Source organism: Panthera leo, chromosome C2, assembly GCF_018350215.1.
Source record: "Panthera leo isolate Ple1 chromosome C2, P.leo_Ple1_pat1.1, whole genome shotgun sequence".
In the NCBI taxonomy this organism is placed as follows: Eukaryota; Metazoa; Chordata; class Mammalia; order Carnivora; family Felidae; genus Panthera; species Panthera leo.
In genome coordinates this window covers 58181405-58193655 of record NC_056687.1, presented here as the reverse complement: position 1 = coordinate 58193655, position 12251 = coordinate 58181405, and the positions used below count along the sequence as shown (strand labels likewise).

The 12251-nt window shown below is 37.3% G+C and overlaps 1 protein-coding gene across 3 annotated transcripts in view; it reads right to left on the bottom strand.

Moving 5' to 3' along the window:
* PHLDB2 (pleckstrin homology like domain family B member 2) overlaps positions 1–12251 on the bottom strand; it is a 110539-nt gene that overhangs the window by 35956 nt on the left and 62332 nt on the right. For all 3 annotated transcript variants that reach the window (XM_042955110.1, XM_042955111.1, XM_042955112.1), the window contains 3 exons: positions 7245–7400; positions 6202–6312; positions 3211–3300 (listed from right to left, as the gene is read on the bottom strand). In XM_042955110.1, the coding sequence (XP_042811044.1) occupies positions 3211–3300; positions 6202–6312; positions 7245–7400 (357 nt within the window). The remainder of the gene's footprint in view (positions 1–3210; positions 3301–6201; positions 6313–7244; positions 7401–12251) is intronic.

Below are 12251 nucleotides of genomic sequence, written 5' to 3'. Positions count from 1 at the left end.
TCCCCTTTTCTTCTGTTTCCCGATGAGTTAGAGTGTGAGTAACAGTAGGCTGAGGGCTTCTGGGTTTTGTGTGAAGACATTTTATAAGTAGTCATTTATTTGTAATGGAATCTAGCTTTCAGGCATCTCACCTAAATGAGAATAAAAGGGATACTCATCCGCTCATGAGCCTTCCCTAGCAAGACAAATGTGTACACACACACACACACACACACACACACACCCTCAGGTGGAGTTGTAGCTCGAGGCTATTTCAATTCCAGGTAGCTTCCCCAACTCTCAGCTCTACCCCAGGACAGAGAATTGCTCATTGACTTTTAAGTTCAATGATTCAGTTCCAGCTTCAGGTTAGAGAACATGTCTGTGAATCAAAACCTGCAAGAATCAAAACTCCTCCACTTATATTTGAGGAAAAGGCACTTATAAATTTTCATCCAAAATAATTGTACCGACCAATCATGATTTTCACCACACCAACAGTTGGAAAAAATAGAATAAAGAATACAGAATAGTATTTCTCTTTTAAAAGTAAAATTGAGTGAAATTTAACACTTGGGCTCTTCTATTAGCCCATCAATCCTTTAAAAAAGTGGCTCCAGGAGGGCACCTGGCTGGCTCAGTGGGTTAAATGCTGGACTTCAGCTCAGGTCATGATCTCAACGGTTCATGGGTTCAAACCTCGCGTCGGGCTCTATGCTGGCAGCTCAGAGCCTGGAGCCTGCTTTAGATTCTGTGTCTCCCTCTCTCTCTGCCCCTCCCCTGCTCCCACTCTGTCTCTCTCTCTCTCTCAAAAATAAATAAATATTAAAAAAAATTTAAAAAGAAAAAGTGGCTCCAGGATAGGTAAGATATCATTATGCTGGAGAAGCAAACTTTTCAGGCTGGAAAGCAAGGTTTTACTGAGAATTTATAATTACAACAATTTGAGAAAGCTAAAGTTGACTCTTTTATAAAACTGTAGTTTTAAAAATGCTGCTGAGGACAGTCTTGCACTTCATGGCAATATATGCCATGTAAAGTTTCATAAGATTAAATCGAAGAAAGGAAGTTGACAACTGGGTTGTTAAATTTCATTTTCTATTTGATAATGAATGAGGGTGAAGAGTCACCACTTTAAATTATTCTTTTGCTCAGTTGACAGTGCAGTGCTTCAAAACCAACATTTCATTCTTCACACGTCATAAACCATATGACCTAATTCATTGCTTCGAAAATGTATGCCATTCATCAAAAGTGGGACTTGTTTAAAAGAGTTGTATATAAATTAATCACTCTGTAAAAAAAATAGAGAGAGTGAAGCAGTGAATGAGAGAGAGAGAGAGAGAGAGGAAGAAAGGAAGAAATTCAAAACATCCCATGAGCCAAGTCAGCTTAGTCCATGAAAGGGAACATAGCTACTCAACAAACACAAGCGTTGGAGACACACACAGAGTCAAAAAGCCAAATGGGCTTTTGGCAACAGGGAGTCTGCATAGAAAAAGAACAATCCATCAACAGAAAAGGAAAGATTTTATTACTATACTAAGAAGTAAAAAGACCCAAGAGCCTAATTCATTTGGATGCCACAGTGCCTCAAACTCAGTATGTCCAGAATCAAATTGCACATCTTCCCTCTTAACCTACGCTTCCTCCTGTCTTCACTACCTCAGGAAAAGGTCCTCACTATCAGGCTCATTATTCAAACTGGAAAAATGGCATCATTCCCAACACCTCCCTTAATTTACTTCATCCTCACATCCAATCTATCAGCAAGAACTGTCAACTCTGCTCCAAAATTTATCCACATCGAGCTAATTCTCTCCCTCTCTCTGCCATGGTGTGAAGGCAAGCCACCAGCATTTCCAGCCTGTACCACTGCAATAACCTCCTTCCTGGTTCCTCTGCTTCTCCTCCTACTCCTTAGAACCCAGAAGAGCAGCCCAGAGTGACATTTAACAAGTGGACATTGAATAATGTCATTTCCCTGCTTAAAACCACTCACTCCGTGATAACCCAGACATATATGATACGCCATATTTCTTTAACATGTCTCACAAGGCCTGGTCCCCACCCACCTCACTGACATTCTCTCCTTCCACCATACTCCAACCACTATTACCCTTTGTTCACGGAATCTGCCAGTTCTGTGTTCTGAATAATAGAGAGGAACTACAAAACTAAATGAGCTAATAAAGCTCTTGTGGAAACAGTTCAAATTGCTTCTGAGGTACACATTATTCATACTTATTGTGTGATGAGCATTTACTTCATATACCTACACACACACACACACACACACACACACACACACACTACTCCCTATGTAGGAAGTCTTAACTCTGCTGCCTTTTAAATAGATACTTATAAATAAAGTGGGGTTTTTTGTTATTACACAACTGTTTATTCTGTTATTACACAGAAGCAAGCTTTTTCTTTAGCTTTCTGGAAAAAATAAAAATAAATAAAACTATTTTGTATTGGAACAGATGATAGCTCCACTTGTGAACATAGCATAATATATAAACTTGCTGAATCACTGTGTTGTGCTCCTGAAATTAATGCAACATGGCGTGTCAACCATGCTAAAGAAATAATGACTATTTTCTTTTTCAGTCAGGGTTATAACCAAATTAGAGTTAAAATATTCTCCCATTGTAGCGGTGTAGCTCCATAAGAAGATATTTCAAAGATGGATGTTTGGAATAAAGAGTGTATATAGCTTAATGTAAATAGTATTTTCTGATTTAAGGAGGGAAGTAGCAGAAACAACATTGGGGGAAAAAAGAGACAGAGAAAGGAAGAAACCAGACCATCTTATCAAATGTGCAGAGGCATTTTCATGTGCTATCAGACTTAGGAGAAAGAGACATAAAGTAAGAAAGAGGAGGAACCGAAAAAGAAAATTGCAGAGAAGAGAATTTAAGACTAGTATTGGTTTGAATCCCAACTTGTTTGAAACTCCAAATTAACCCACAATGTCACTGTCAGTCTACACACACACACACACACACACACACACACACACACACACACCGAGTGCATCTGCATTAGACACAAAGATAAGCCCTGAAATCTTCAAAGCATAAATAAAAGGCAGGGAAACCATAAAAGCATTGAATGCTTTCTAAGTCACTTAAGTGAACGTTTTCCTATTTAGCTGATCACATAAAACTGAGGCATATCTCTTGATTTCCAAGGTGATATGAGTGGACATATAAAATCATAGCTTACCTCTTTTAGAGTACTGGGGTTGACAGGAAACCCTTTCCCCCCAGTGAGGCTGGAGTATTTCTTTTCCAGATTACAAAGATTTTCTTTTTCCTGAAGGAACACAAAATCTATTAAGCTTAGTCAATCTTAGATTTCCCTGGTGACTAATGATAGTGAGTATTTTTTCATGTGACTTATTGTCTCTTCATATATCTTCTTTTGTGAAGTGTTTGTATTCAGTTCTTTTGCCTGTTTTTTTTTTTAATTATTTATTGAGTGTTTATTGACCATTAATGAGTTATAGGAGTTTTTGTTATTTTCTGGGTATAAGTCCTTTGTCATTCTCTCTTTAAAAAACCTTTGCTTATCCCAAGGCCAGGGAAGTGCACTTGCAGTCCTACATTTTCTTCTAGAAACTTTATCACTTTATGTTGAGGGCTACAATCCGCCTTGAGTTAATTTATATGCATGGTGTGAGGACAGACGTGTTAGCGCTCTTTTTTTCCCCATGTTTACCCACTTGATCCAGCACTATTTGTTGGAAAGACTTTCTTTTCCCCACTGGATTAATTGTCTTGGAACCCTCTGTCAAAAATCAATAGACAGTTTATGTGTGGGTCTATTTCTGGGCTTTCTGTTTGGTTCCATTGATCTGCATGTCTGGCTGTGTGTCAGCACCACAACATTTTTAAATACTATATAGCTTTAGAGGCAACCTTGAAATCAAACAGTATAAATCCTCCAACTTGGTTCTTGTTCAAAGTTATTCTGGTTATTCTATGCCCTTGGCATTTTCATACAGAGTTGATTCTTATTACTTGTAATTCTTATGTTCTATAACATCGCCGTGAACACTGCATTAGTAAATACTGAACTGTTGTTCCTATCGAAAAGACAGAGTTGGGTTACTGTGGGCTTCTGGTCGAAATCATTTCATCAACTGATCAATACATAATTTTGCTTTCTGGGTGTTCATGTTCAAAGGCATCTTATTTAAGATATATTGCTGATTACTAAACACTGAACTCACATCTAACAGCACTATAATTCATGCTTGAATAAAGCTCTTTTAACACATGCATTTTTTCCATAAGGCACATCACAAACTTCCTGCCCTTAGGAACAGTAGACAGTACATTAGCACTATGCTCGGGAGGTAATTTAAACAGCAAAATCATCAACGAAAAGCACAAAGAATGTGAAAACATAGCACGAACTAGCCCACAAAAAGGACACATCTCTTTACTCTATGACACTTGGAGCACAAAGGCACAGTGTTGCTTCGTTCAACCTCAGTTGGGATGGTGTATGCTGAGTGATTACAAATTGCCACCGTTCTGCACATTTCCATCAATGAACCATAAGACAAGTATTGATTTGGGGACTACAAATAGATCTTAGTGAGCCGGCAAATTCACAAATATAAACTTCATAAATAATGCAGATCAATTGTAAATTTTAGCATCAACTTGTGTCAATTTCTATAAAAGAGTCTGTTGGGATTTTGATCGAGATTGAGATATATCTAGGGACACCTGGGTGACTCAGTTGGTTGAGCATCTGACTTCAGCTCAGGTCATGATCTCATGGTTCATAGGTTCAAGCTCTGCATCGGGCTCTGTGCTGACAGCTCAGAGTCTGGAGCCTGCTTTGGATTCTGTGTCTCCCTCTCTCTCTGCCCCTCCCTGACTCATGCTTTTTCTCTCCATCAAAATAAATAAACATTAAAAGCTTTTTTATAAAGATTGAGATATATCTATAGATCAATTTGGGAAAACATAAACCATAACCTTTAGACCACAATTTTTAGAATAGAATTATACTTTATATATTTTAATGAGAAAGTGGCATTTCTATGATTGTGATTACCCATTTAAAAAATCTATCTCTTATGAGACTTTCCCCCCATTTTTCCTAAAGGTTCAGAAACCACTTAAATACTACATATTACACTATCTAATTTAAGCTGTGTCTTTGACTATCACATGCAAAGGGTGATGGGGAGGTTAGTGGAACCAGAGTTCATCCCAGAACAGGAGACAGGGGTGGAAAATATACATCCATTCTGAGATTTCCAGGTGCTGAAGAAGCAGGAGGAGGGGAGCTATCAGGGATCTGTGTGGGCTACATAGGCACCTTGAGTGAACTCATAATTCTATGTGAAGGACCACTTTTCTCTCTCTTTTCAACCTAAAAATAGCTGAGTAGCCAAGATGAAAATAGTGCAGCTACATTTCTTCTAGGTGGGACCACGGTACAGCCTCATGCTTTAATCCATCATTCTTTCTCCTGTACCCCATTCTGGGTCCATCTCATGTTTTCAGAATCACATCCTAGGTAGTGGCCTGGATACAAGGCTCAGTCCTGAGACTAGCCCCATTAACTTTATCTCTCAGCATCTTAGACCTAACATTAGGCCAGGGACTATGTCAGAAGATCAGGCTGCAGGTTGGGCAAAGGAATCCCTTTAATGCAGCCATTTTAGGTGCTGGGCAGATGGGAACACACAGTCCCTTTGGAGAGGATGATCTTGTCACCCATGTAGGATGTCTCCCTAGTTAATTAAGCCTGACTAAGCTCAATGTGGCAATTTGCCACATGCAAATAACTGGAGTTAAAAATACCACAGCAGCGGAGCCAAATATTTGATAGCAGCAAAAAAAAAAAAAAAAAAGAAAAAAAGAAAAAAAAGCAGAATATGTTCTGCCTATTCGATGAAAAATACGATTTAAAAGAGGACAATCAGAAAATGTACATATTTTCCATAATTTGAATTTTCACACTGGAAAAAGCATGAGGAAAATGTCCTTGCCTATTTTCTGAATTATAGTTAATTATTCACAGATCATCAGCTTATTAATGTGGAGGATAAAATACAAATATATATTAAAAAGCTTCTTTAAATTATAATTCACTATTCACAAGTAAAAGGTACTTGCTCTGAAGGAAGCAACTTTCCCCAAGTTGGCACCTGAGTTTTTTTGCAACCAGAGGCAAAAAGGAAATACTTACTCTTTGCAACATCATTATTAAATTATTCTTTTCTTTTACAAAATGATCTTGTTCTCTCTGAGCCTGCTGAACAATGTGATTGGCTTGCTTTTTCAAGGCAGAAATCTTTTCCTGCAGGGAAAAACATGATCATATGTAGATGCATGTTAGACAATTCAAAAGTTTGCCAGTATGTTCTGGAAAAGGGAGGAAAGTGTTTACAGCTGGATCAGCAGCGGCCACATTTTCGTTGGTGGCAGCCAGTGATTATCATTACCCAGAGACTGTGAGGTAGTTTCTCTGACCTCCCAAGCTCAAGGCTTTTCTTTACCTGAGGTCAATATAGTCCAAGTGACTTAAAAATCTATTTGAAGAATCCAGAAGTCAACAGGAAATCTTGTTTTAGATTATAAATGAATTTTTGACATCATCTTGGGAGACGCCTTATGGAAAAAATAACAATGGAATTTCTTATTTAAACTGAGAGCTTAAGATGTCACCTTCTTCATCTTCCTTTCCCTCAATTTTATTGGTTTAGTACCGAGCCCTGGGATGTGAGTCTAAATTTTGGAAAAAGAGGTGAATCCTGGGCTGGACATCTGGGTGTGGCCACTAGGTGGGCCAGCAATGTCGATAGCATCCCACGGGGTTATTTCTAATGGTTGTAAGCTACCAGTTAGCTTGACAACTATGAGCAATGGCAACAGACAATTCCAAAATAGGCTTTGTTCACAGAGTTATTCTAAATCCAGTTACTATGATTGCAAAAGCAAGTAACTTAAGACAAATATTTAGATTTCTGATTTTCTCTCCCTTGGTTTCCATGCATGTGAAACAACCAGATATTATTTCTAAATGCATCTGTAGCATTAAGTAATGATAACTAGACCACATGTCAGTTTATCTAGTTTGGAGCGCCCCATGGTATATCGATGGCAGGCTCCATACTCTTTCCAGCATCACATGTGGTTTCACACACAGGGATGTTCAGATATAAAGACTGGTAGACAGAGAGAGAGAGGCGAATTGGATTTTTTACACTGAATGACGCCTGGCTAAAGTACCTTTCTGGTAACAATGTTCCGTTGATATTCAGCTACTTCGCGCAGGAGCTGTTGGGTCAGGTTCTCCTTTTCCTCATCCAGGCGGCTCTCATGTTCAAGCTGCTGGAACTCCAAGTCTTCAAAGTGTTTGCTCTCTACATCCAACAGGTCAGCATCCTGGGGAGAAAACAAAATGAAAACAAGACATACCAGTATGGCTGCAGCCTTGTTAACATGAAGAAAAAATTATTAAAAGCAAACAGTCCAAAATATCTTTTCAATTACTAAACTGACCAGGGTGGGAACATGATAATCCTCTCTTTTGGAGTTAAATCCCAGAGCCAAGGCCATTAGTGTGGTATTGAAAGGAACTGGGGGTGGGGTGGGAGAGGAGCATTTATTTGACTCAGTTTTAGACTGTTCTGTGGATGTTGGAATTCCTTTTTTTTAAGTTTATTTATTTATTTTGAAAGAGAGAGAGCATGAGCAGATGAGGGACAGAGAGAGAGAGAGAGAGAGAGAGAGAATCTGCTCTGTCAGCACAGAGCCCAACACTGGCTAGCTCTCATGAACCATGAGATCATGACCTTAGCCGAAGTCAAGAGTCGAATGCTTAACTGACTGAGCCACCCAGGGGCCCCTGGATATTGGAATTCTTGCTTTAAATCAACTAAGTGGTTTTAAAATAGATCCTAAAGTATAAAAAGACTCAGTAAATTACTAAACATTATCTGCTGACCAAGGTGTGACATGATCTCTTGAGAAAACTCCTATTTTCCACACATTTTCAAATGAAATGAGAATTTGGCATAGAGATCAAATTCAAGATCCCAAAGTTATTGACTATAAAAAAAGATTCAAACTCTGGCACACATACAGATTAGAGGTCTCTAAGAGGGGTATGTGTGCCCCAAGTGGCACACGACACAATCCCCTGGGGTATAAGAAGAAAATATTAGACCTTCTTCATATTTATTTTTAGTTTTTCTTGTCTTTTACAATTTCTCAATAAATGTTCTCTAATGTATATTTAGGTAGAGTCTATGTACACTATTTTGAATAAATATATATTTTTGAGCACGTATGCAGTATACATATTTATAATATTATATGACCTATCTTCATATACATAGGCATGTATGCTCAAATAATTTTATTTAAAAGAGAAGTCATTGAAAACAGTTTGAGGTTGGTATTTTTACACTGGGCTTCTGCGAATCCCGTAAAATTGCTTACAAAGATTTTTACTGGAAAGAGTGGAACCACAGCATTCATTAGGCACAAAGAGTCACTCAAATGGTTAAGCACTACTATTTGGGAACAATTTGAAGACATTTAAGAAAGATCAGAAATCACAAAAATCAGATGGTCTAGGACAGGTATTTCCTAACCTATGAAATGTCTGAAGACAGACGTGAATCTGTATCTGTGCAGAGTCTGGCTCATGTTGTATAAATTATTCTTCAATTTACATGAAAAAAACTTAATTTTGGAGCCTTTGACAAAACCATAAATGCGGTATATGTATAGAATATTTTTTTAAAAATATATAATTTGTAAGTAATATATGGCCAAAAGAAACAGCAGCTAGGCTATATGGTTTACAACTCTACATAGGTAAAACAGCCAGGGCATTTTTTCTTTCAACCAAAACATCACAAAGAGTTGGATAAATAAATATGATAAATGAGATTTATATCAGTTTTTAAACATACCACCCCCTTTTTTTAATGTAAGTGATAAATTGAGCCTTTTAATCAAATGGAATAATACGTTTCTGCCTTCTGGAATGAATTTTATTCTGGAGATGATTCATAGAAGGACTATTAGCTACCATGCAATTACAAGCAACACTATAGCAACAAGATTATTATGTCAACACAGTGGATTCTTAAAACTTAAGAGCAGGAAAAACAGTTTGAAAAATATATTCAGCGTTTCTTAGCACTTTTTTATATTTTAATTGGCCAAACAGAAAGTGGTCTTGGTTTGAAGTTATTGGTTGACATTTCAAGTTTATCAGACATGTTATGCTTATAACTTCTAAAGGAATTAATGAGTTTGGACCAAATCTAGTCACTATAGAAGTAATTAAGAGAGAACTCAAGTATCATGTCTTGAAACAAAATACCTGTAGTCTTGAAGCAATACATCAGTGAATATATTTACCCATGTGGTCATGCATGCCCAAGTTTTTAAGGTCTTTCCATTAAGTTTGGTTTGTGGCTAAAGATTATTGAGATAAATAATTTCATAAACCTTTTTTTTTTTTTAGTATATAAATAATCTTTATTCGAAGTGGGCATATGTCTCACAATATACACACTACACCAGTCAGTCACTTACTCCACATCTGGTTAAAATGCAGCATTTGTTATCTTAACCCCATGAAGGTCACAGAGCCACTAATTTGTAGTAAATATTTAAACTGTTGCATGACAATAACAGCACACTGGGTAGGAAGGTTGAAAATTAAAGCTAGGCTGAGCACTCAGAATCTGCTGGTATAATCATCTGATCAAGTTATCTAAACAATTAGAATGTGTGTATGTAAACTTACACTGTAAGAGAAACACAACTTGGTGGGGGAAAAAAGCTTGCAAAGATTTTGGATAAGAATAAGAATTCAGGGGATGGAATTTGGGGGCAGGAGTAGCTTCATTGAGCGCAGAGTAATATATACAGGAAGCTCAAAGTCAAGGCCATGACTACTTGAATGAAAATTGTAACTCAACTTCACTCTCTAAAAGGAACATTACAAATCTCTACTGGCTGGCAACCTCAAAGGCCAGGAGTGAAAGGAAATAAAACAGCTGCACCCAAGAAAATTCAATGCCATTCCTTCTTGCTAATAATTGTTTTGAGAATTTATATGGCAGAAGTTTATGTGCAGACCTTAATGTTTTCTTTGCTTAGCAGAGGGACAGAAGAAGAGAATAGATACGGTATGTGGTACAGTAACAATCTCATGACAGCTCAAGGCCAACTTTGAAAACAAATTTAAGTGGGGCTCAGGATTTGTTAACACTTTTCCATCTTATGCCCAATAGTCAAACACTTTAACAAATGCACATCTTTGGAATTTGGAAGACAATGGAAATCATTAAAGCAACCTCCTCATTTCATAATATGAGGACACTGAGGCCCATAGAGGTTGAATGACTTGTCTAAGTTTAAAGGAGAAACTGATTGTAAAGCCAGTGAGAAAAATGGTCTCCTAATTATAGATATCACTGAATATATATACATATATATATATATATATATATATATATATATATATATATTTTTTTTTTTTTTTTTAAATCAAGAGATTGAAATCAACCATTCAGTTGAGTAAATCATCAAAAGCATCTGAAAACTGTCTTAGCCAGGTGTCTCCTTCGTTTAATAGTAGAACTTATCCTGGCAAACAAAAGACACCTTTAACTTCTGCTTTCTTTTCCAAAATGCTTGCATCCCAGGGAACAATTCAACTGGTGAACCCATGTCTAGTTGTATGTATACAACTACTCAGACAGAAACCGCATTCTGCTTCTAAGGCAGGGAATTAGATATAAGAAGTCTGGGGTGCCTGGGTGGCTCAGTGGGTTAAGTGTTTGAATTCGGCTCAGGTCATGATCTCACGCTTCATGGGTTCAAGCCCCACATCGGACTCTGTGCTGACAACTCAGAGCCTGGAGCCTGCTTCATATTCTGTGTCTCCTTCCCTCTCTCTCTCTCCCTCCCCAACTCATGCTCTGTCTCTCTCTCTCTCTCTTCACACTCTCAAAAATGAAAAAACTTAAAAAAAAAAAAAAAAAAAGAAGATGGAGAAGCCCAGTCATAAATCCATAGTTTTGTATGCAAAAAATCATTCCAGAATTTCAGCTTAAGTATTTGGGACAACACATGGTTTAAAACAATGATGTTCTTCTTTTTTGTTTATTTTTTTATTTTGTATGACTCGCCACCTAATGAAATTCGTTGTAATAAAACCACCTTTATTGGATCTAGTTTAAATGCCTCAGGAAAGCTTTGTAATGAGGTGGTATTCTGATGTGTTTGAAGTCTGAAGGGAAATGAGCTGTGGTAACACAGGAAGTTCTTAGCATGAACGGACTTCTCATGAACTACGTGAACTTTTTACTGATTAGGTCACGGGATTGGTGAAAAGTTACTCTGGTCGTCATCCCTGTAAAATAGAATCGGTAGACTTCTTAATACAGGTGAACAGAAGCTGTTACTACTACAAGCCAGTTATCTCTCCCAAGGACAGGGGTTTGCAATATGAATTTTACACTCCGCTTGGAGAGGAAGAAGAAGGGGTCTCTGCCTTGAAAGAGTGGAATACCCTGTCCTCCTTTGCAGTCAACATCCTTAGAACAGACATAAGTTTATAAGTTATCCTGTAGAGGCTAGATGAAGCCATCATTATTTGTATCAGTCTGAGTCCAGGTTCTTAATAAAATCCTCCAACTGTTATGTGCAGCCATGTTGATAAAGAAGGCAAAGCAATAACTAGGTAACCAGAGGCAGAGAAGAACAACATATAGAAGTTGCTGCCGACTCTAAATAAAGTCTTACGGCCACGGTGTAAAATCTTCAGTAATAAGGAGAGTTGAAAAACAGGAAACAAATATAAAAGTCCGTCTCTCAGTCTCTATGGTGAACTGGCATAAACGCAAACAAATTGCAAATGAAAATGATTTTACAAATACAATTATTTTCCCCAATTGTTTTTATCATAAGATTTCCAGAGAATTATGACATTGAGGGACAGGAAGTTTTATCTTCTTCCAGCAAATTCAGCTGTATACAATAACATGAGTAACGAGGAAGAAACACTGCTGGGACTTTTTTCATCCAATATTAGTAAGAAATTTACTATTTGTTAAAATATTAAAATCATTATGCTTCAGGTAAACCTGTCTGCCTTTGGTACTATTTATTAAGATGCTTTCAGTCTCTGTGATACATTCAAGTTTCAGATGTAATTTTTCATAAGCTGGTGATACTCTAAGGTATCAAACATTTTTGTATTAAAAG